This window comes from Aquarana catesbeiana, linkage group LG05 (genome assembly GCF_042186555.1).
Source record: "Aquarana catesbeiana isolate 2022-GZ linkage group LG05, ASM4218655v1, whole genome shotgun sequence".
Classification (NCBI taxonomy): Eukaryota; Metazoa; Chordata; class Amphibia; order Anura; family Ranidae; genus Aquarana; species Aquarana catesbeiana.
The window spans coordinates 86,650,817-86,675,262 of record NC_133328.1 but is presented as its reverse complement, the minus strand read 5'-3'; the positions used below and the strand labels follow the sequence as shown (position 1 = coordinate 86,675,262).

The 24,446-nt window shown below is 41.4% G+C and overlaps 1 protein-coding gene across 1 annotated transcript in view; it reads left to right on the top strand.

Moving 5' to 3' along the window:
- Positions 1-24,446, top strand: part of UBE3C (ubiquitin protein ligase E3C) — a 190,566-nt gene that overhangs the window by 31,659 nt on the left and 134,461 nt on the right. The window contains exons 4-11 of the mRNA XM_073629937.1: positions 1,211-1,285; positions 4,085-4,225; positions 9,416-9,531; positions 11,750-11,907; positions 12,000-12,153; positions 17,170-17,390; positions 17,580-17,731; positions 23,213-23,400. Of these exons, the coding sequence (XP_073486038.1) occupies positions 1,211-1,285; positions 4,085-4,225; positions 9,416-9,531; positions 11,750-11,907; positions 12,000-12,153; positions 17,170-17,390; positions 17,580-17,731; positions 23,213-23,400 (1,205 nt within the window). The remainder of the gene's footprint in view (positions 1-1,210; positions 1,286-4,084; positions 4,226-9,415; positions 9,532-11,749; positions 11,908-11,999; positions 12,154-17,169; positions 17,391-17,579; positions 17,732-23,212; positions 23,401-24,446) is intronic.

The following is a 24,446-nucleotide window of genomic DNA, read 5'->3' as shown; positions in this document are numbered from 1 at the left end:
CTTATGAGAAATGGCGGCGGCAGCACCCAAGACCCGATTGAAAAATCAGCTGTGGTGCCGAAATCTAGGGATCCCTAGACAGGTATTTGTAGCTGCTGACTTTTAATTTTTGGAGGGGCGGGGGGCAGGAGCTCCCCTTTAAGACCAGCAGTTTTATGTTTAATATACAATAGATGGTGCTATGCTGTTATGTGAAATAAATAACCAAAGACAGATTACTAAAACAAAAGTGACTATGTGCTACATAAACAAATTATTGCAATAGAGACAATCACAGTGGAAATGAACCATCCATAAAGTGCTGCGTGCTAAAGGTAGCAATGTGCACGTGATACAATCCAACGTAGATAAGAAAATCTACTGTTATTCATTTATTTATCTTGGGTCTCTTGCACACTGCAACTTGAAAAAGCTCAGTACAACTTTTTTTTTACTGAGCTAAAATACCATGGATACCATGAATTGTAATGTGCTTATGCACACAGGCACATAAACAAACGCTGTGCATTCTTCAGTAGAAAAATATCTAGAAAAATCCGCTTTTTTTGGTCAGTAATTACGCCTCAGGTGCACAAATGCTCATTTACATCTTCTCACGTTTTTTTTCCTGCAGAATAAGTTTGCACGAAAATGCGCGAACGCATATACATGAAAATGTACGTGAATACACGCAGATACATACCAAAATAAAGTCTAAAAAAAGTAGATGCTCAAACAGGAGTATCGTGTGCAAGAGGCATTAAAGATTTTATTTTTCATTACAGTTTCTGGCATAAACCTGAATATTTGTATTAACCACCTGTATATGTTTTCCCTGTGGAGCAGGAAGTAGAAGTGGAAATTGTATCTGGGAAAACAATAGCGACTGGCTGAAGTGGAACTCCAGACAAAGAATGAAAACCACATTGGAAATACATATTTTATATATCTACTGTTTTACCTGCCAAAGGATTTGCAATTTTGGCTAGACATTCATGTGATACACAAATCTCTGCTAGTCCAAAAGATCACTCTGCTTCTTTCGTGGACGGAGGTGGTGATGGTGCTTCACTCTCCGATAAGGAAGGGGGTGTGGTGACAGAATTGACTGTACAGAATTGCAAACCTTTTAGGTGACAGAGTAAATATATACAGTATGCACTCTAGCTGTGCATATTGTATCATGTTTTAATTGATATACAGCAGCAATGTCTATTCTGTTGTGTTACAGGAAGAGAGGAGAAGGCTAAAGAATGCAATAATCATCCAATCCTTCATAAGGGGCTACAGGGACAGAAAACAGCAAGTATGTCTTAATCGTGGTATTTTGTTCAACACTGCCTGTATTGAAAAATCTGTAGAGAGGAAGTATGGTATTTTGCTCTGCACAGGTTTCCTTTTACATTTCTGTTTCTTTGTTTCCTTCTGAAACTAATGGTATAGTCAGAGTAAAACTGAAATTGTAGACGTTACCTGTTGTGTTCTGATAAATTATTATGAACACAAACACCCCAATTAGTTTTTTAAGCACCAAATCCCATAGTTAATTGATAGAAAAAAAGGTGAATTGGGACTTTGTAGGTGCAAGTAAATTGAAAACAATATCAAATATAATATATAAAAAATTCTTTTATTTTGAGGAGCAAAATAAGAATTCATTCATTAAAAGAAGGAAAAAAGGGGGAGATACAATCATGGCTGATACAATTGATTATGGTTTCAACAACACAGCAGTATGTGATGGACTTCCCAACATGTTTCGCCCATAGGTCGGGCTTCCTCAGGGGATGCTGGTCATTTAGAAAGTACAATGCCTTCAATATCTCCTAAACAGGGACCTGCAACTGCTGGGATGGCTAGATGTTTTGCTGCATCAGAAAATCCATGCGCCAAAAGTGACCATAGATGGTAGACAAAGACCAAAAGGACTGGTTCTGCAGCTGGCTAAATACCAAGGGCCACACACCTCCAGATATTCAAGATCACTTTGGGGTTATCTGAATAGGCGAGAGCAGAGTGCATGTGTCCTGCGGGAACCAGGGGACACATGCATGCTGCTCTCCCCTATTCAGATAATCCCAAAGTGATCTTGAATATCTGGAGGTGTGCGGCCAGCGTCCAGAACCAGTCCTTTTGGTCTTTGTCTACCGTCTATGGTCACTTTTGGCAGAACACAACTGAATCCCTGGACAGGTAGTCATATTATTAAAAGTCATTAGCTACAGTATTTGTAGCTGCTGGCTTTTTTTTTTTTCCAGGGTGAAAAACCACTTTACATACTACAGTAAAAAGCGATCCTGTTCTTGTATCGGCTGTGGCTTTTTGCCAAGATCGAGTCGTGCAGTGTCCCAGGAACACAGCGCGCCTGCAATGTGCGCCCACGTGGCTAGGCTGGGCGCCATCATATGACGGCATCCCAGAACGAGAATTGCACCACTGCGCTGTCATTTGATGGTGGGCAGGTGGCAAGTGGTTAAGTTGAAATGCTGGCAATAGGGGTGATTTAGTCAGTTCTTCTGACTTCCATCATCTAATTATGTGCAAGAAAAATTATTTTCTTATTTTCCGTGCATGTGATATTATTTGCAAAGTGAAATTTTACTGCATTTACTAAGCTGTAGGGAAAATTCCCTTCCAAATTACAACTTCTCTTACAAAGTTTATAGTTTTTTTTGTCTTTAGTAAATCTACCCCAATGTCAAAGTGTAGCTCTTTGTGGTGCTGTTTTATAAAGGGGTTGAATAACTGCGAGTGTCCAAAAAAATGTTTCAAATCAGGGCATACCTGTGTAAAAAAAAAAAAAAAAAAATACTGTAAATACTTACCTTTCCTGTTGCCTGTGCTGCCGAACACTGCTCTGATCCTAAGAAGTCTGCAGGGAAACCAGAAGTCCACAGAAACTCAAATGGTTATCATTTGGGTCCCCACAACTCTTTTTAGTTCCTCTAGTTGACCTTCTCGTCACTACTGTATCCTTTGGGTCTCGTTCACACCATGGTGCAGAGACGTCAGTTTTTCTGCATGCGTTCTGCAAGGGCACAAAAAAAAACAAACAATTGCTCTCTATGTGCCCTGTTCACACCACAACACTGGTATCACGTGCGGATTTTTTCTGCGCAGGAATCTGTAACGTGTATGCAGTTTTCTGCACAGGGAAAAAAAAACTGACATGACATCAACATTGGTGTGAATAGGGCACATAACTGACGCGCATGAAAACTGATGTCAACGTGCATGAAAACTGATGTAAATTGATGTGAACCTGATGTCTCTGCAAGTGAAATCTACGCGTTTTTCCCATCAGTTCCCATGCATGTATGGTGCGAACAAGACCTTAATGTTTGGAGGTCAGAACAAAGAGCCAGTGAGATCTGCGGAGGACCCAGAGGATCGACACTGCTGGAAGTGTCGGTTTTCCTGTAGACTTTCCATGGAAAATTTCTTGACATTGGAGCAGAGGTAATTGGTGCAGACACCAGGAAAAGTGAGTGTTGGCAGTCTTCTTTTAGATGTGTGCCTTGATCTAAAAAAAAAAGTAGTATGGAGACAGATTTACATTTTAGTATTGGATTATTTATCAATAAAGTCCAAATCCAGGCTGCTGTTAAATTTACTCAGGTAGTGGGGTCTCACTGCATGGGTTCAATGCTTATTTTACTTAGGGGAAAGGAATAAGTACAACTACTTACATTATTCCTCACTCCCAGCAGCTGATGCTCTCCTAAGTAGTTGTACAACCTCAGACTGTGGGCAGGCCCTCCACATCCTTACATACAATGCGGGACTGCTGGTCATTAAACAACCGAGAAGCGAGGAATAGGGGGTAAGTATTTGTACTTATTCCTTTCCTCCCAGCCTAGAAAGTGTTTTAACTCATGCAGTGAAGGGGGACCCCACTGCATGGGTAAATTTAACAGCAGCCCTGAAGTGGGTCTTTAGACATTTCTAATAAACACCTAGTGTAGGTACAGAAAAAAATCTTACGATTTTACCCATATATGCATTTCAAATTACAAACCTTTGCGGTAGTATATGAAGTCTTTCTTGGATACATGCTACTCCTCTGCATTGTCTTAAAGTGCTCTCTTCTTTTTCCCCTGTAAAGTACTCTATCCAAAGAAGTGAGTTTGATTACTGTGTTAACTCGGCATCTTCCAGTGGAAGCTCTGTAGATGGACACACCTTGACACTTCTGGTGCGGAAGCTGCTCTTCTTTTACAGACAGAACGAAGATTCAAAACGTTTGGTAAGAGTAAATCTTTGTTGCTAGCAATCTAAAAAAAAACTGTTTGTGGAAAAAATGGTTATTAGACTAATATAACTTAAACACTTCAGCCCCGGAAGGATCTTCCCCCTAATGACAAGGCCATTTTTTGCGATACGGCACTGCGTCACTTTAACTGACCGTGTGACGTTGTACCCAACCAAAATTTATGTCCTTTTTTCCCACAATAGAGCTTTCTTTTGGTGGTATTTGCGGTTTTTATTTTTCGTGCTATAAACAAAAAAGAGCAACAATTTGGGAAAAAAAAAAAAATAATTTTTTAACTTTTTGCTATAATACATATCCAAAAAAAAATGTAAAAAAAAAATTTCTTCATAAATTTAGGCCAATATATATTCTTCTACATATTTTTGGTAAAAAAAATCGCAATAAGCGAATATTGATTGGTTTGCGCGAAGTTATCGCGTCTACAACTACGAGATAGATTTATGGACTTGTATTTATTTTTTACTGGTAATGGTGGCAATCTGCGATTTTTAGCAGGACTGCGACACTGCGGCGGACAAATCTGACCCCAAATTACATTTTTTGGGGACCAGTGATATTATCACATTGATCAGTGCTATAAAAATGCACTGATCAATGTATAAATGACACTGGCAGGGAAGGGGTTAACATTAGGGCACGATCAAGGCGTTAACTGTGTTCCCTAGGTGTGTTCTAACTGTAGGGGGGATGGGCTGCCAGGGACATGACGGAGATCGCTGTTCCCGATCACTGGGAAGAGAAGATCTCTGACATGTCCCCTGTCAGAACGGGGATCCGCCTTGTTTATAAAGGCAGATCCCTGTTCTGCCTCTGTGCACAACGATCGCAGGTTGCCGGCGGACATCGAGCCCGCCGGACCCGTGGGCACATACAGGTGCGTCGGTTCGCGCAGGAGAACCGACCTGCCACCGTAGAAGTACGGCGGCTGGTCGGTAAGTGGTTGTAAAATTAGAAGGTTTTTTATCTTAATGCATTCTATACATTAAAGTGGTGTTCCAGCCGCAAATTATTATTTTTTTTTTTTAAAGTCAGCAGCTACAAACACTGTAGCTGCTGACTTTTAATAAGGACACTTACCTGTCCAGGGAGCCCACAATGTCTGCCCCCCAGGGCTTATCTGTCCATCGGATCGGGTGCAACCGCCGCCATTTCAACGAAGTGAAACTGGTAGTGGAGCCTTCAGGCTTCACCGCCGGTTTCCTACTGCGCATGTGCGAGTCGTGCGGTGCTTCCTGAATGGCTCTGTCGTCTTTTGGGGCACACACAGGTCCCAGAGGGCAGCAGGAAGTGACGCCCTGGGCCAGGGCAATGCTGGAACGGAAGTACACAAGGTACTACAATAAAGGTAGGAAGGAGAAAGAAAAAAATAAATCAATAGCCAAAAAGAGTGATGGAGGGGTAGTCTTTCCTTTAAGATCTAGTTGAAAAAGTGGATGAAACTCAGCTTTAAGATAAAAAGCCTTCTGTGTGCAGCAGCCCTCCCTAATACTTACCTGAGCCCCATCTCTACCCAACGATGTCCACCAGTGTCTCAGCCGTCCGAGACTCTCCCTTCTGATTGGCTGAGACATAGGAGTGGCGCCATTGGCAGTCAGCCCATCAGGAGAGAGAGGCGGGGCTGAACAGAAGCTCTGTGTCTGAATGTACACAGGGAGCTCTGACTCGGCTCGGGTGCCCCCCTAACAAGGCCCTTGCTGTGGGGGCACTCGACAGGAGGGAGGGGCCAGGAAAGCCGAAGAGACACCTGAGAAGAGGAGGACTCGGGCTACTCTGTGCAAATCCACTGCAACAGGGCAGGTAAGTATAACATGTTTGTAATTTTTATAGAAAAAAAAAACAAGACTTTACAATCGCTTTAATAATAACAGAAAAAGATTACCTTGCTGGGCTGGCACGTGATGTCTACATATATCTTTCTACCTGTACCCCAAGTTGGAGCTGTGATATGTTCCTGCAGTCCAAAAGAACTCGCTAGCCTTTACTGAGCCATGTGCATTGAATTAGGGGATACAAGGGTATGGATTTCCTTCATGATTAACAGGTATTTTCTGTACTTGCAGAAAATGTACTTGGCTTGAGAAAAATTGAAGCCAATTCCTTTATAAGGATCGGTAAACTGCAATATTTTAGTTCTAATTTAACTCTTTTGTAGCAGAAACCAGAACTATTACAGCGGCAGCCTCACCAGCATGTGAAAAAACTCCGAGCTACTAGAGCAGCCTGGAGTTTAAGTACATTTTTTCTCACAGCTGCCACCTATGTAATGGAAGTGGCTTGTGTGCGTGTTAACCTCTACTTTTGCATGCTCGGGAACATGCAAAACATGTCAGCCTTTGAAGGATAATATATTTAATATCTAGTTAATTGATTCAACATAATGTTTTTAAATTTTACCAAAAATTTAGGGATGATTCTGTTTTTGTGTGCATTGAAATTTAACCGCTTGCCGACCGGCTCCTGTACATGTACGTCGGCACTTTGAAGATGGATATCTCGGTAACGGCAACCGCTGCTGCTACAACCGAGGTATCCATCTCTTCAGGAGCCGGTCGTGTTTACGATAATGGTGGTCTCTGCAGCGGATTTGCCACGAGATCACCATTATCGGCGGTGGGAGAGGGCTCCCGCCGCTCTCCCGTGCCCTCCGCTGCTTACCGGAGCCGTTGGCAGCGGCGGAGGCGATCGGGTCCTTGTATCGGCTGGGTATGGAGATGAGTGAGGCTAAGATGGCCCCCACCCGTCTCCATACCATAGCAGGGCGGAAGCGACATCATAATATCACTTCCGCCCATACATCTTAAAGGCACATTTTTTCAATGTCATAGTTACATAGTAGGCGAGGTTGAAAAAAGACACAAGTCCATCAAGTACAACCTATGTGTGATTAAAATCATTTTTTCCAAATGACAACTTTTTTTTTTTTTTTTTTTTTAATTGCATTTTATTCAAACATGAGATCTGAGGACTTTTTAAACCCAGATTTCATATTTAAGAGGACCTGTCATGCTTTTTTCTATTGAATGGGATTCCTTGTAATAGGAATAAAAGTGACCCAAATAAAAAAAAAAAAAAAAAACAGTGAAAAAATAAATAAAATCAAGTAAAATAAATAAGCAAAAAAACCTCGCGTGCAAAAGCGAACGCATACGTCAGCGGGCGTAATTTTGAAGCGTGACATGTTGGGTATCAATTTACTTGGCGTAACATTTATCTTTCACAATATAAAAAAAAAAATTGGGCTAACTTTACTGTTGTCTTGTTTTTTTTTTTTTTTTTTTTTATTCCAAAAAGTGAATATTTTCCAAAAAAAGTGCGCTTGTAAGACTGCTGCGCAAATACGGTGTGAAAAAAGTATTGCAATGACCGCCATTTTATTCTCTAGGGTGTTAGAAAAAAAACAATATATAATGTTTGGGGGTTCCAAGTAATTTTCTAGCAAAAAAAAAAAAAAAAAAACTGTTTTATACTTGTAAACACCAAAATCTCAAAATAAGGCTGGTCTTTAAGTGGTTAAGTGTATTTTTTACTGAAAATATAGATTTGATAAACAGTAGCACAGATATTGTGTTACATAAAAATATTGTAACTACCAACAGTTTTTTGCTGGATCTCCACTTTCAGAAACTATATATATTGGGGAGTTTTATGTGCATTTCCATTTAAAAAAATGTGTCCAAAAAAAAAAAAAGAAGTCTGTCAGTAAAAGGGGTTAAAGAGACCCTGTTGCCAGACCTTTCTTTTAGACAGCATTTAACATTTTTATGTATGTTATTTACCTGTAAGGCCCCTTTTACACTGCTAGAGTCCGCAAGCAGATCTGCCTGCTCAGCAAGGGATCTCTCTGCTGATCCCCACTGAGCAGGTGGGCTGTTGGATGGAAGCGGACTGCCTGTCTGTTTCCATCCGACTGTCATCTGATCCACCAGACGGATGGGGAATGGATCCACATCAGATCTGATAAAAGAGATGGATGTTGGCAGGTGTCAACGGACACATGTCCATAGACATCCTCCGCTCCATAGAGAGCAATAGATGGTCAGCTCACGTCCGCCTGAATAACTGACAGATGGACCCAATCGGTACATCAGTGTGAAAGGGCCTAAAAGCTTCTCTTGTGTAGACATCCAAAAAATCTGAGACTTCTGCTGGGTGCTGCCATCTTGGGTGTGATGTCGGTCTGTTCGACAGAAGCCGGCTGGCTTCTGTCAGACGTGCATGCTGGCAAACCAGCAGTCGACCGGCTCCAAATCTGCTCTTTCAGCCAATGGCAGAGAGCACTGATCAGAGTGTTCTGGCGGAGGGGTCGCCCCCCGGTCAGAACACAATAGCTCAACGGGGGAGATCGCTGGACTAACCTTGCATGGTTAGTACAGTGGCTCCGACTGGAGCTGTCAGATTATTTTTTGTGCAACCCACACGGCTTTCCGATCAGGTCCGCCTGTCAGTTTTTCAGGAGGACCTAATCGGACGCTCCATTCAGCCCCATGGAGCGGCGGATGTCCGCTGACATCCGCTGATATCCGTTCCTGTCCGTGAAATCCAGACGGATTGAAAACCCTATTTTCCATCCATCTGGAGAATCGGATTGGAAGAAAACGAACAGGCTGTCTATTTCTGAGCAGTCTATGCGGTGTGTTTTTCTGTGTATTTGTGATTCCTGCGCCTGTAATCCTGGGCACTGACAAATTTGCACAGGTCTGTAACAGCTTTATATCTGTAGATGAGTAAACAAAGCATGCAGTTAAGAAGTGGTCAGGGTCAGGTTTTATTACGTTGCGGTGCTACTTTAGAGCAGCCTAGGGAGGAATTTATAAATCCAGCTGTAATCTTGTAGTAAATCTGTTACATGATGGGCTTGCTTTACTAAAACTGGAAAGTGCAAAATCTGGTGAAGCGTCTAACTTCAGCTTGCTCAGTTAAGCTTTAACAGCAAAAAACCTGGAAGATGATTGGTTTCTATGCAGAGCTGCACCAGATTTTACTCCAGTTTTAGTAAATCAACGCCAATATTTCACTGCAATCATTACTGTGTGACAGAGTTTATATATGTCCCCCAGCATTGTTCCCTTGCCCAAAATGAAATTATTCATTTTGAATGGAGTTTTCCTTTAGTATGGCAAAAAGCCTCCAAGTAATTAATAAGTTTGTATTTTTGTGTTCTAGATATGGATATGTAAGAATATAATAAAACACAACTCCCTGTTTGTAAAGCATCTGACTGGACCAGACAGACTTACTTGCCTTTATCAAATCAAAGGGCTGCTGGGGTTGTGTTGCAGGTAAGTGCTTCACTATCATATATTCTTTGTGCAGGTCTGTAAATGGTGACCGCAGAGTCTGAGCTGGTAAATCTGATGAAGTGGAAGTTTCATTAAGTGCTTATTTTTTATATGTTCCTTTTTTTTTTTTCAATGCAGTCTTAAAATTGTGCCTGTTCTCAGATTTAGGCTGGCCTTCTTAGATTATTCATCTTTTTTTCAATTGGCGAGCAGGCTGATCGAAAAAAAAAAAAATAGATTCCTCCATCCACACAAGTGGGGTAAATAGAATAATCCTCCCACTGAGACTCCAGATCCCAAATGGAAATTGTGGCCAATGTTTACATCGTCTTGCTGATCCGACCCATTTACTTGGGACACTGACACTGTGTAAAATCTACATAAAACGGAACACAACGATTTGCAAATATCATAAACCCATATTTTATTCACAATAGAAAACATATTAAATGTTTAATCTGAGAAAATATACCATTTTAACAAAAAAATAATGTAATTTTGAAATTGATGGAAGCAACACATCTCAGAAAAGTTGAGACAGGTCAATAAAAGCTGGCAAAGTAAGTGATACTAACAAGGAAGAGCTGGAAGAATATTTTGAAAATAATTAAGGTTAACTGGCAACTGGTCAGTAACATCATTTGGTATTAAAAGGTCATCTTAGAGAGTCAATGTCTCAGAAGTAAAGATGGGCAGAGGATCACCAATGTCAAAAGTTGCGCCAAAAAATTGTTAAACAATTTCATAATAATGTTCCTCAACAAAAAATTGCGAAGACTTTAAAGATATCATCAGCTACAGTACAAAATATCAAAAGGTTTAAAGAATCTGGAGTATTCTCTGTGTACAAGGGACAAGGCTGAAATGCAATATTGGATTTTCTCTCCAATCTGCTCCCTCAGATGGCACTGCATTAAAATCAGACATGATTCTGTGATGGATATCACTGCATGGGCCGAGGAATACTTCCAAACATCACTGTAAACACAGTTTGCCAAGCCATCCAAAAATGCAAGGTAAAGCACTATCGTGCAACGAAGAAACCATATCTGAACATGTTCCAGAAACACCGCCGTCTTCTCTGGGCCAAAACTCATTTAAAATTGCAAAGTAGAAAACTGTTTTGTAGTCAGACAAATCGAAATTTGACATTCTTTTTGGCAACCATGGGTGCTGTATCCTCTAGACTAAAGAGGAGAGGGGCCTTCAGACTTGTTATTAGTGCTCAGTTAAAAAAAAAACTGCATCTCTGATGGTATGGGGGTGCATTACTGTGTATGAAATGGACATCTTTCACATCTCGAAAGGCACCATCATTGCTGAAAGCTATATCCAGGTTTTAGAGCAGCATAAGCTCCCATCCAGAAGACCTCTTTTTCAGGTAAGCCCTTGCATATTTCAGCTGCATAACGCTAAACCGCATACTTCATCTATGACAACAGCATGGCTTCGCAGTAGAAGGGTCCAGGTGCTTAATTGGCCTGCTGCAGTCCAGACCTTTCACCAACTGAAAATATTTGGCGCATCTTGAAATGAAAAATACATCAAAGAAGACTCAGGACAGTTGAGCAGTTAGAATCCTATATCAGGCAAGAATGAGACAACATTTCTCTCCCAAAACTCCAGCAACTGGTCTCCTCAGTTCCCAGACATTTACAGAGGGTTAAAAGAAGAGGGGATGCTACACCATGGTAAACATGGCCCTGTCTCAAATCTTCTGAGATGTGTTGCTGCCATCAATTTCAAAATGACCTTATTTTTTCCTGAATTAGTACGTTTTCTCAGGTTAAACATTTGATATGTGTTCTAATGTGAGTATAATATGGGTTTATGATATTTGCAAATCATTTCATTCTGTTTTTATATAGATTTTACACAATGTCCCAACTTTTTTGTAATTGGGGTTGTTTGATAGGTGGGCTCATAGGCTGATGGGAAGGTAAGGGAGTCATCTAACATGGTGACTATGCAAGCTCTAGTCTCAGGTTTAATAATCTTCCTGGGGTTGGGGACTTCTTGGGTGCTCTGAAATAAAATCAACATGTGGGAAGGGACTTACCATTTTTTGGTATATATTTTTATGTATAATTGAAGAACCAGACAGCTCAGTCCCATAGCTACTGTTTTTAGGAGACATGGAAACAACAGAAAAGAAACCAACTGTGACATTTCAGGTACGTTAAGTAGATTTATTCAAAAAATGTATTTTTTAATGTAGGTTATTGCAGCGTTGTGAAGATGACGGCCTCAATGTTGCACTACCTATGAGAATGGTGGAAGTCTTTTCATCAGAAAACACCTACCTGCCTGTTCTAGGAGATACCACAACTGTAGCTTCATTAGTTGAACAAATTTTGCACTACATGATTCAGAAAGGTGAGTATTCGTACACTTTATACAAGCATTACACTGCATATGATTGGAGCTACTGTGAATTGTTACCACATTTTTTGTTTTTTTCCTTCCAGGATACTATAGGTCGCTCTACTTGTTAATAAACAGCAAACTTCCATCCAGCATTGAATATACAGATGTCTCCAGAGTTCCTATCGCAAAGATTCTTTTAGAAAACATTTTAAAACCATTGCACTTTACTTACAGCTCCTGCTCTTATGGTGCAAGGTAATTGTTATTTAGTTTATTGGATACCGACATTAGACATATTCAGTAAATATCTTTACACAAAAATATATTTAAACAAAAGGTTCTGTTTTTTTTTTTTTTTTTTGAGCCAATTATCTGAGTTATATTTGTCAGGTAGTAGGTTTTTAAAGAACTGTGCAGCAGAGGTAGTAGGATCATGTGACCAAAGCTGACCATACACTGTAAATTTCATCCGGTTTTTGAACTGGTCAGAATTCACTATCATGGCGGCTCTGTCAGCCCCCTCCTGCCCAACATGCTTTGATTTAAAAATTGAAGGAACTGGTGGAATATTGTTCAGGCACTGTAGCTGTTGGAAGCAGCTGTTAAAATATAATAGCCTGAAAGGGGGAATTTATCCGTCCCGCAGGCTTAATAAAAAAAAAAAAAATCAAACCGTGTATGGCCAGCTTAAAGTGGAACTAAAGGCATAATTAAAAATCCTGCAAGCAAACAGGCTATTTAACATGCAGTGTCTTGCCTAAAATAGAATAAACCTACCTGCCTGCTCGCTGTGTTCTGTGGCATGCAGGCTGCACAGCTCTGTTTACATCACAGTCAAGGTCCCGTGTGCCAGGATGACTGATTCCTGCTCATGCATTATGAACAAGACTGGCACCCAGAAGGAGCCAGGGAGAAGATGCCGGCGAGGGACCCCTTATGGACTTCAGACTGTTGGATAACAGGTAAGTATGGTGTCTATTGTTCTGCTTTAAGCCATCTTCTAAGGGATGATTAACTGCTGTAAAGACTCAATGGGGTTGATTTACTAAAACTGGAGCATGCCAAATCTGGTGTGAAACCAATCAGTTTCCAGGTTTCTTTTTTTTTTTGGCAAAGCGTAATTAAATAAGCTGAAGTCAGGAGCTGATTGGCTACCATACACAGTTCCACCAGAGTCTGCACTCTCCAGTTTTAGTAAATCAACCCCAATGAGTCCTTTAACCACCCCCCTGCCGTATAGACAACTGACGGCGGGTGGGTAATTCTCTTCTTCTGGGACGACGTCATATGACTTTGTCCCACTCTCGCCGCGTGCACGTGGCTATCGATGGCATGCTGTGTATCTGGGACACGGCGCATCCCTGATCTCGGTAAAGAGCCTATGAAGCTCTTTACTCGTGTGATCAGCTGTGTCCAGTTACAGCTGATAACATGCATTTCCTTGTTTACATGTGATCAGCTTTCCTTTCCTCACAATAGCATGTGATGTGAGAAGAGGAGAGCCGATCAGTGGCATTTCCTCTCAGGGCAAGCCTGTACAGATAATCAGGGCACTGATTACCAGTGCCCTAATTGTCAGTGCAGCCCCAACAGTGGCCAGCAGTGATGCCAGTCAGTGCCCATCAGTGCTGCATATTAGTGCCTCCTCATCAGTGCAGCCTCACTAGCGCACATCAGTTAAGGAGAAAAATTACTTATTTACAAAATTTTCAGAAACTAAGAAAAACTTTTTTTTCCCCAAAATGTTTGGTCTTTTTTTTGTTTTTTTTAGCAATAAATAAAAAAGCCAGTGGTGATTAACTACTACCAAAATACAGCTCTGTCTGTCTCAAAAAAATTATAAAAAAGTAATTTGGGTACAGTGCTGCATGACCATGTAATTGTCATTCAAAGTGTAACAGCACTGAAAGCTGAAAATTGTCCTGGGCAGGAACGAGGTGAAAGTGCCTAGTGTTGAAGCGGTTAAACTAAGAGCTTATTTCAACAAAGCTGAGAGTCATACATTGGATCACATGTGAAACGGAGACTAGAGTGCCACCTGTTGACTAGATAGAAGATTACATAATATTAGTTTGCTGTATTTCATATATACAGTATCTTATTAAAAGGAAAAAAAAAATGTCGTACATTTTTTAGTCTTGACCATAGTAATTAGGGAAAACATGTACATAACCACTATACATTCCCTTTATAACTTGATTCTGGCCAGCTTGTTCTGTATTTTCATTCTCCTGAGTGTTAAGTTACATTAATGCAAGCTTAGAAGTTGTATAACACGAGGATTACTCATCATTTATATCTCCTAAAGCTCTGCACAATTTATACTGATTACTTTAGGTGAGAAGATTAAGAGACACGCTGTGTCTGCCACTGGCCACTGGCAGCTTTTTGGCATTTAGGATTTTATCGAGAGAATTATTAGGCTTAATTTAATTTGCCTTTTTGCCAACAGTGTCCCTGTCCACGGTCAACTATTTTCAGGGCACGCGTCAATGATTAATCTTCTGATAAAATCCTGGATTTTGATCAGTCATTAGGAGGTGGTCCAAACAGAGTCAAAGTAATAAAAAGCAGCTTGAAGACATTATCAGCCACAGTCATTCTCTACATCGTAATATCCACTGTCTGCCAGCATGCACATCAACATGAATTTCCTTATTATTTATTTATTTATTTCAGGTACTTATATAGCGCCGTCAATTTACGCAGCGCTTTACATATACATTGTACATTCACATCAGTCCCTACCCTCAAGGAGCTTACACTCTAAGGTCCCTAACTCACATTCATACATACTAGGGACAATTTAGACAGGATCCAATTAACCTACCAGCATGTCTTTGGAGTGTGGGAGGAAACCGGAGTACCCGGAGGAAACCCACGCAGGCACAGGGAGAACATGCAAACTCCAGGCAGGTAGTGTTGTGGTTGGGATAGAATTAAAATAGAGTAGAGGTTCAATATATGAGTGGTCATAGATAGATTCATTATGAGGAATGATGAGCCCTAAAAAGCTAGAATTGTGCTTATCTGCCATCATATGCAGCACATAGGCAAAGGCTTGTTCCCTATTCTGTGGATGAGAAGACAATGATCACCTTTGTGATTTTTAAAAGTGTCTGAGTGACCACAAGCACTGCTTGAAACCTAGAGAGTGCACTTAAAGTGGGATTTAATTGGGGTTGTGACTGAAGAGCTTGCAGTAATGTGCAAATATGCACAACATACTTAAGCATTGTGACAATCTTACTTCTGGGTTTGTCCTGTTCCATGGATGACAGCTCCACACTCCCCCTTTCCAAGTCACAGCTCTCAGTGCCGTGTTCATGGAATCCTCTCCTGCTGTCAATGTCTTCCTCTTTCGCAGATAGGGTGGCCAGTGATGATGACTCAAATGCAATAACGATGGAGTTGCTCCACCCCAGCATCGGGCTCTTCGGGGAGGGCACACTTTATTGCACATTTGGATCAGTCAGTGCTTAGACAAGAAAAAAAAAAGGAACTGAGGAGGAAACCTAGTTTATTTGGAAGAAGAGACATACAAAATGTATTCTATAAAAATATTGCAATTTGTTTTTTAGGGTTCAGTTCCCCTCTAATGTTCTTGGTAATATCAACATTTTCTTGTTGTTGTTAGTGGCTCTTAAACCTGAGGCATTGGGGGGATTAACTAAAACTAGAGAGTGCAAAATCTGGTGCAGTTCTGCATAGAAACCAATCGGCTTCCAGTTTTTTTTGTCAAATCTTAATTGAACAAGCTGAAGTTAGAAGCAGATTGGCTACCATGTACAGCTGCTTCATATTCTGAGTGCTACGGTTATAGTAAATCCCCCACATAATTTCCATTTATCAAGTCCTGAGTGTCCATCCAAAGGTAATGTTCTGCCTATTTTTGTGGTATAGTCATGCAACAAAGTTCACATAAATGGGACATAGGCTATTGCACCGGTAACAATACTCTGTTCATTGTTTTTTACTATGTCATCAATAATGAGGAAAAATGAATCCATCTACTAAAGGTTAAAGTGGTTGTAATGGCAGAAGGTTTTTTACTTTACTGTATTCTATGCAGTACAGAAAAAAACCTTCTGCATGCTGCTTCCCCTGCAGCCCCACCTAAATACATACCTGAGCCTGATTCGATCCAGCGATGTGCATGAGAGCCAAGGCTCTCTTGGCTCTATCGCATTTCATTGGTTCAGATACAGTAGCAGGAACTATTGGCTCCTGCTGCTGTCAGTCAAAGCCAGTAAGGATGGGACGGGGGGCCCTCCGAAAAGTGGAGGAGCACCGGCGGGGGACCCAAGAAGAGGATTGGTGCTGCTCTGTGCAAAACTATTGCACAGAGCAGGTAAGTATGACATGTTTGTTATTTTAGTAAACAAAATCCAACCTTTATTATCACTTTAACTGTTGAGGTTTACCAGTGAGCGTTAGAACTGTAATACAATTGACTCATTATTGTCTCAACATAAATAATACACGTGAGTGATTGGTCATTGTTGTAGATTTATCATCTCTACTAGTTTGATCCAAAAGTTTAGGGCAGCACTGAAAGTGCAGAGCTTTCTGACAATGGCATATGTATCATGTTCAAACATCTCCACAAATGATCAACCATTCTTATTTTAGCCTGTGGAACCCTGGATTAAGCCTCAGATGGAAGTACTTGCAGCTGCTACGTTTTTTCTGTTGTAGTGGGAGACTGTCATTAAACATTGAAGCGGAGGTGTGTCCCCCCCCCCCCCCCCCCCCCCCCCACGAAAAATACAAATACTGCAGCTGCCGAGCCTGTGATGTCGGCACCCCAGCCGTCGCCATTCCTGGTAAGGGAACCCGGCAGTGAAGCCTTTCACAGCCGGTTCCCTACTGTCTATGTGCGAGGCGCGCTGCTCTTTATAATTGGCCCGGCGGCAGAAGAGGGAGGAGGGGGGGCCGAACTCTTGATGGTGCAGTTTACAGAAATGGGGAAGGGGACCTGTCAAAAACAGGTCCCTGTCCCCCCCCTCCTGAAACGTGCCAAATGTGGCACTGGAGGGGGGGGGTGGAGAAGAATAAGCCCAAGTTCCACTTTGGGGTGGAACTACACTTTGTCTATAAGCACCTTTATTGAAATTAAATAAGTTTTTATTTGCATGGTGCCTGGAATACATTATTGACCATTATCCATTGCAAAGCCATAATTCTCTAGGAAGGGTCTAGAAGATTCACACATGTATTTACTGTAGACTTCGTTATATAACCCCAGTGTTTTGTTTTTTGTTTCTTCAGACAGCATGTATTCTCTGCCTTTACCAGAGAGTTTCTGGCTGCACCTTACACCGATCAGATCTTCCATTTGATCATTCCAGCACTGGCAGACCTGCACTCTACCTTCCCATATGAGCTATTTCTCAATGCACTACTGGAAGAACAACATCAGAGTCCGCTCACAAACCACCGGGCCCCCTGGCTCTTCTACTTTGTGCTAACAGTTGGGGAAACATACCTGAGTATGTGCACATTTCTCATTATAGTGAATATGTAATATTCAATATGTTTGGAATAGAGTTGTTTATTTTTCTTATCATTCTGTCCATTAGTGTTTGAACCATTTGAAAATGTAGTTATCCTATAACATTCATCTAGTATCTATGAGCACCTAAAGCCTTGAATTTAATACATGAATCTTGTCATTCCAGGCACTCTATCAGAAGAGGGAATGCTTAAGTACTTGAGAGTACTTCAGACGTTTCTCTGTCAGCTACCCGTCACTACTGGCACAAACCACCAAGAGCTAAACAGCGACTCTGAAGATGAGGATGAAAATGTCAGCAAAATGGTCACTACAATTGTAAGTGCCAATGTTTTTTTTTTTTTTTTTTTTTTTTTTAAATTGTATTTTTTATTGAATTTTTCAAGCAAGAAAATACAAACAGAAAACGGAAAATAAATGCCAAACATGTAGTGTAGCTTATAAGAATGTTGATTGGAAAGACATAAAGCAAATGTTAAAACCATAAATATATTGCTACAATGCTACAAGTTCACAAGAGCAAAATGGTTCAAATGTATAGACCAGGGAGGGTGGAAGAAAAAAAAAAGTGCCAATGTTAATCTATTAGTTTGGTGCATTTAGTAATTCCATCCAAGTCAGAAAATCCAATACAGTGTTTGAAAAGTAAAATCATTAAAAGCAATCATACTTCATATCCACTATTGCCAAAGGGTGCTCCACTGCTGATGTCCATCCTAAACTGTCCTAAACTGTCCTGTCTGCACCCACTCGCCATACTGCTGATTCATTTGAGGCATGGAAGCCTTACCCACACCCCAGGCTTTTCATTTAAAGTACTGTATAAAGTATATGTATAATAGCAATCCCAGAGAAAGTAAGTGTGTATATGTTATTGTATTGTACACCAATCGGCCATAACTTTTTTGACCAGCCTAAAAATTGGCCAAAAGTTGCATAAAAGCCAGTGGGTAGACTAAGCCTGCCTTTTATCTACATAAAGCCCCAGGTTTTTATTGTGCACAATTACAACCTTCTAGCCACTGGCTACTGTTGATCTGGCATTGTCTGCCTGCACAGCATCCTTGTTTGCCCCTCCCTGTCCCTCTCTGTCAGCACTGGGGTTACATTAGTTGAGTTAGGGAGAGAAACTGAGCGAGAGTAGAAATGCTGGAATACTAGTCCGTACCAGTGTGCAAAGGCATATTTGCTTTGGAAGAATAATTCCCCTGTAAAGTTGGGTGTTCTACATGAGCGTATGCTGTTGTGTATGTAAAACTATTAGTTTTTTGTTTTTTACATTTTAGAATGGGGTGCCTTGGGATTGTGCAGAATTTTAAAGGGTGCCTTGGTTGAAAAAAGGGTTGAGAAACACTGGGTTAAGTGAATAACATTGATTATCCTGTTACATTGGCATCTGAAAGTGGGTGGGATATATTAGGCAGCAAGTAAGCATGCTGTCCCTGAAGTTGATATGATGAAAGCAGAAAAAATGGGCAAGTGTAAGGATTTGAGTGACTTTGACAAGGTCCAAATTGTAGTGGCTAGACGATTGAGTCAAAGCATTACTTTTCAGTTTAATGCATATGGGGCTGCGCAACTGCAAACCGGTCAGGGTGCCCATGCTGACCTGAAAAAAGACACAAGTCCATCAAGTCCAACCTATGTGTGATTATGTGTCTGTATTACATTGTATATCCCTGTATGCTGCGGTCATTCAGGTGCTTATCTAATAGTTTCTTGAAGCTATCGATGCTCCCCGCTGAGACCACCGCCTGTGGAAGGGAATTCCACATCCTTGCCGCTCTTACAGTAAAGAACCCTCTACGTAGTTTAAGGTTAAAACTCTTTTCTTCTAATTTTAATGAGTGGCCACAAGTCTTGTTAAACTCTCTTCTGCAAAAAAGTTTTATTTCTATTGTAGGGTCTCCAGTACAGTATTTGTATATTGAAATCATATCCCTTCTCAGGCGTCTCTTCTCCAGAGAGAATAAGTTCAGTGCTCGCAACCTTTCCTCATAACTAAGATCCTCCAGACCCTTTATTAGCTTTGTTGCCCTTCTTTGTACTTGCTCCATTTCCACTACATCCTTCCTGAGGACTGGTGCCCAGAACTGGACAGCATACTCTAGGTGTGGCTGGACCAGAGTCTTGTAGAGTGGGAGAATTATCGTTTTATCTCTGGAGTTGATCCCCTTTTTAATGCATGCCAATATTCTGTTTGCTTTGTTAGCAGCAGCTTGGCATTGCATGCCATTGCTGAGCCTATCATCTACTAGGACCCCCAGGTCCTTTTCCATCCTAGATTCCCCCAGAGGTTCTCCCCCCCCAGTGTATAGATTGCATTCATATTTTTGCCACCCAAATGCATTATTTTACATTTTTCTACATTGAACCTCATCTGCCATGTAGTTGCCCACCCCATTAATTTGTTCAGATCTTTTTGCAAGGTTTTCACATCCTGCGGAGAAGTTATTGCCCTGCTTAGCTTAGTGTCGTCTGCAAATACAGAGATTGAACTGTTTATCCCATCCTCCAGGTCGTTTATGAACAAATTAAATAGGATTCCCAGCACAGAACCCTGGGGAACCCCACTACCTACCCCTGACCATTCCGAGTACTCCCCATTTATCACCACCCTCTGAACTCGCCCTTGTAGCAGTTTTCAATCCATGTACTCACCCTATGGTCCATGCCAACGGACCTTATTTTGTACAGTAAACGTTTATGGGGAACTGTGTCAAATGCTTTTGCAAAATCCAGATACACCACGTCTACGGGCCTTCCTTTATCTAGATGGCAACTCACCTCCTCATAGAAGGTTAGTAGATTGGTTTGGCAAGAACGATTCTTCATGAATCCATGCTGATTACTGCTAATGATATCATTCTCATTACTAAAATCTTGTATATAGTCCCTTATCATCCCCTCCAAGAGTTTACATACTATTGATGTTAGGCTAACTGGTCTGTAATTCCCAGGGATGTATTTTGGGCCCTTTTTAAATATTGGTGCTACATTGTTTTTTTTTCCAAACAACTGGTACCATTCCAGTCAGTAGACTGTCTGTAAAAAAGGAACAACGGTCTGGCAATCACTTGACTGAGTTCCCTAAGTACCCTCGGATGCAAGCCATCTGGTCCCGGTGATTTATTAATGTTAAGTTTCTCAAGTCTAATTTTAATTCTGTCCTCTTTTAACCATGGAGGTGCTTCCTGTGTTGTGTCATAAGGATAAACACTGCAGGTTTGGTTACTGCAGCCCCCCGATTCATTCGTGAAGACCGAGGAGAAGAATAAATTCAATACCTTCGCCATCTCCCCATCCTTTGTAACAAGATGTCCTTCCTCATTCTTTATGGGGCCAATATGGTCTGTCCTCCCTTTTTTACTGTTTACATACTTAAAGAATTTCTTGGAATTTTTTTTGCTCTCCTCCGCTATGTGTCTTTCATGTTCTATCTTAGCCGTCCTAATTGCACCCTTACATTTCTTGTTGCATTCTTTATAAAGTCTGAATGCTGAGGATGATCCCTCAACCTTGTATTTTTTGAAGGCCTTCTCCTTTGCTTTTATATGCATTTTTACATTGGAGTTAAGCCATCCAGGACTTTTGTTCGCTCTTTTAAATGTATTACCCAATGGGATACATTGGCTAATGCCCTTATTTAATATACTCTTAAAGCAAACCCATCTCTCCTCCGTATTCTTTGTTCCTAATATTTTATCCCAATCTATGCCTTTTAGCAAGGTTTGTAGTTTAGGGAAGCTGGCTCTTTTGAAATTCAGTGTCTTTGTATTCCCTTTAGGTTTCCTATATGTGTAATTTATACTGAAACTAATTGACCTGTGATCGCTGTTACCTAAATTGCCCTGTATTTCCACGTCCGTGATCAGGTCTGTATTGTTGGTAATCAGTAGATCCAGTAATGTTTTATTTCTAGTTGGTGCGTCTACCATCTGACCCATAAAATTGTCCTGCAAGACATTTAGGAACTGGCGAGCCTTAAATGAATGCGCGGTTCCCTCCGCCCAGTCTATGTCTGGATAATTAAAATCCCCCATTATGATAACACTTCCCATCCTTGCTGCTAATCCAAATTGTGATAGAAGATCTGTCTCCACTTCCTCCCTCAGGTTAGGGGGCCTATAGCATACTCCCAGTATTATTTTCCCCTTGGCTTCATCCCTTTGGAGCTCTACCCATAAGGATTCCACCTCCTCCCTAGCTCCCTCAGTGATGTCATCTCTCACATTCACTTGTACATTATTCTTGATATATAGGCATACCCCTCCCCCTTTTTTACCCTCTCTATCCTTGCGGTAAAGGGTATACCCTTGAATGTTTGCCAGCCAATCATGAGAGCCGTTGAACCAGGTCTCTGAAATTCTCACAAAATCCAAATCCCCCTCATACAACAGTATCTCTAGTTCACCCATCTTGTCTGCCATGCTCCTGGCATTGGTGAACATGCCACATAGTTTAGACCGGTCGCATATTGTCCTCGTATTGGGTGTTTCGAGATTGCAACTAGGACTTGCTACTATACTTACCTTGTGTTTTTGTGCTTTGGTCAACCTACCACTAATGCCCCCAATACTACCCTCTGGAATATCTTCCTCGCTGACTATCTCTACCTCTGGACCCACCCCACATCGCCTAGTTTAAAAACCCCTCTAACTTTTTGGTCATCTTCATTCCCAGCAGATCTGCACCCTCCTCATTTAGGTGCAGTCCGTCCCTTCTATAGTACCGGTTATCGACTGAGAAGTCAGCCCAGTCCTCCAGGAACCCAAACCCCTCCTTACTACACCAGCTCTTCAGCCACTTGTTTACTTCCCTAATCTCCCTCTGCCTTTCTGGTGTGGCTTGATGTACCGGTAGTATTCCTGAGAATACTACCTTGGGGGTGCTTTTCCTCAATTTAGCTCCTAAGTCCCTAAAATCGTTCTTTAGGACACTCCATCTGCCTCTGACTTTGTCATTGGTGCCAACGTGCACCATGACAGCTGGGTCTTCCCCAGCCCTTCCCAGTAATCTGTCCACAAGATCCGTGATGTGCCGAACCCGAGCGCCCGGTAGACAGCATACTGTTCGGCGTTTCAGGTCTTTGTTACAGATTGCCCTCTCTGTCCTTCTAAGAATTAAGTCCCCTACCACTGGAATCTGTCTTTCCTTTCCCTTCGCTGCCCCCCCCCACACTCACTGGAGGAGTTCTTCCCCTGGCAGCTAGGAGAGTCCCTCAGCTCCAGCAGTGCTGGTCCCTGACTGGTTTCACCAATGTCACTCAATGGAGCGTACTTATTGGGATTCTCCAGTCCTGGATCGGCCTCCCTGGCACTTCCCCCTTTACCCTTCCTGACTGTCACCCATCTACTCTTTGCTAGTGCCTGCACCTCTTTGTCTCCACCCGCCTCTGTGCTGGCCCCTGCCAGCACCTGCCGTGTACGTTCCTAGCTCTCCTTTAGTATGGAGGGACTTCTCAGTGCTGACAGTTGCTTCCCCAGATTCAGAACCTTTTTAAAGGTCTAGTGGCATCTATATCATGACGGGTTAGGGCTGTTTTGATGGCAAAAGGGGGACCTACTCAATATTAGGTGGGTGGTCATAAAGTTATGGCTGATCAGTGTATATGTTTTTATGTTTTATTTTTACATTTTTAAAAGGCTACATCTGATATAAAGCCACTCTAGCGAGGGAATCATATCCCACTCACCTTAAGGTGACGCTGTCACCTTCCCTGTGAAGGCAAAGTGACAGTGCCTTTGTGAAGCCCACTGCTCTGACTATTTTATACTAGTATACATTTGTTCTCTCTAGGGTGATGGCAAGATGTCTGTGCAGTATATAACAGAGGAATGTCTGAAGAAATTAGACACTAAACAACAGACCAACACCTTGCTGAACATGGTGTGGAGAGATTCCGCCAGTGAGGAGGTCTTCACTCTCATGGCGTCCATCTGTCACACTCTAATGGTACAACATCGAATGATGGTTCCCAAAGTCAGGTAAATTTTACTGGATTATTTAACCCAAGACAAATGTTTCAGTTTTTGGTAAAAAAAAAAGAATAATAAGCCCCCTGATGGTTATTCATATCACTCAAGGACTCTATAGTCATTGTTGAGTTCCATTCTCTCTGTTGGAAATATTATTTATTGTATTTTATGTAAAATACAGATGGCAGGTGACTTGATAACCTGTAGTTTCATGTATAACCAAACATTATAGACCTCTGTGGTCAGTCAATATTAAAGTGTGCATCTTAGTTGATTTTCGTTATGAAATATTTTGGGGTCTCATCAACTTATTCAACACTATGAGCAGTTTATTTATTTTTTCTAAAAAGTAGCCTATTTGCTATATTCCTCTGTTAACCCACCCCAAAAAATGCTGAGGGTTAGAGCCCAATGGAAACAACGGGTTATTAAATAGCGGGGTAACTGGCGTATGTTTAGATAGAAAGAGAGAGAGAGAAAATAACTTTCAGTTGATGTCCCAGAGGTGGGATTGGGATAGAGTAGGACTAGTATAGTATGGCTCTACGATTATTAGGAGGAAACCACATGAGGAGATTTATGGATTGCGGAAGCCCCACTTGCTCCTTAAGTGTTATCCATTCAGATTTATAAGATGTGGTGTATATTTGGGATAATTGAATCTGTTGTGGTGTCTGATAATATTGCATCAGATGGGGTATGCTCAAACCCCTATTGATTTGTGGGTGTATACTGTTTTTGCAGGACACCCTACAGCCCCTAGGTCCCCAAATGGATTTAAAAATACTGGACTGGGGTTTCCTTAGATGTGGCAAGGGGATGGGTAGTGTTAAAAAAATATATAGAATTTTGGGTAATAAACGAATTTTAATGGCGGCAATCTTGCCCATCCATGAGAGAGTTGTACATTCACCATGTCTTCAACTCCTATTCCAAAGAGGTGTACAATGGTATGTAGTTGGCCCGATACAATGAAGTTTCTGTGGCTCTAGTTTGATGCCTCAGTATGGTGAAGCATGAGGGGGCATGAAGTCTTAAGGGAGGCCAGAATCTGG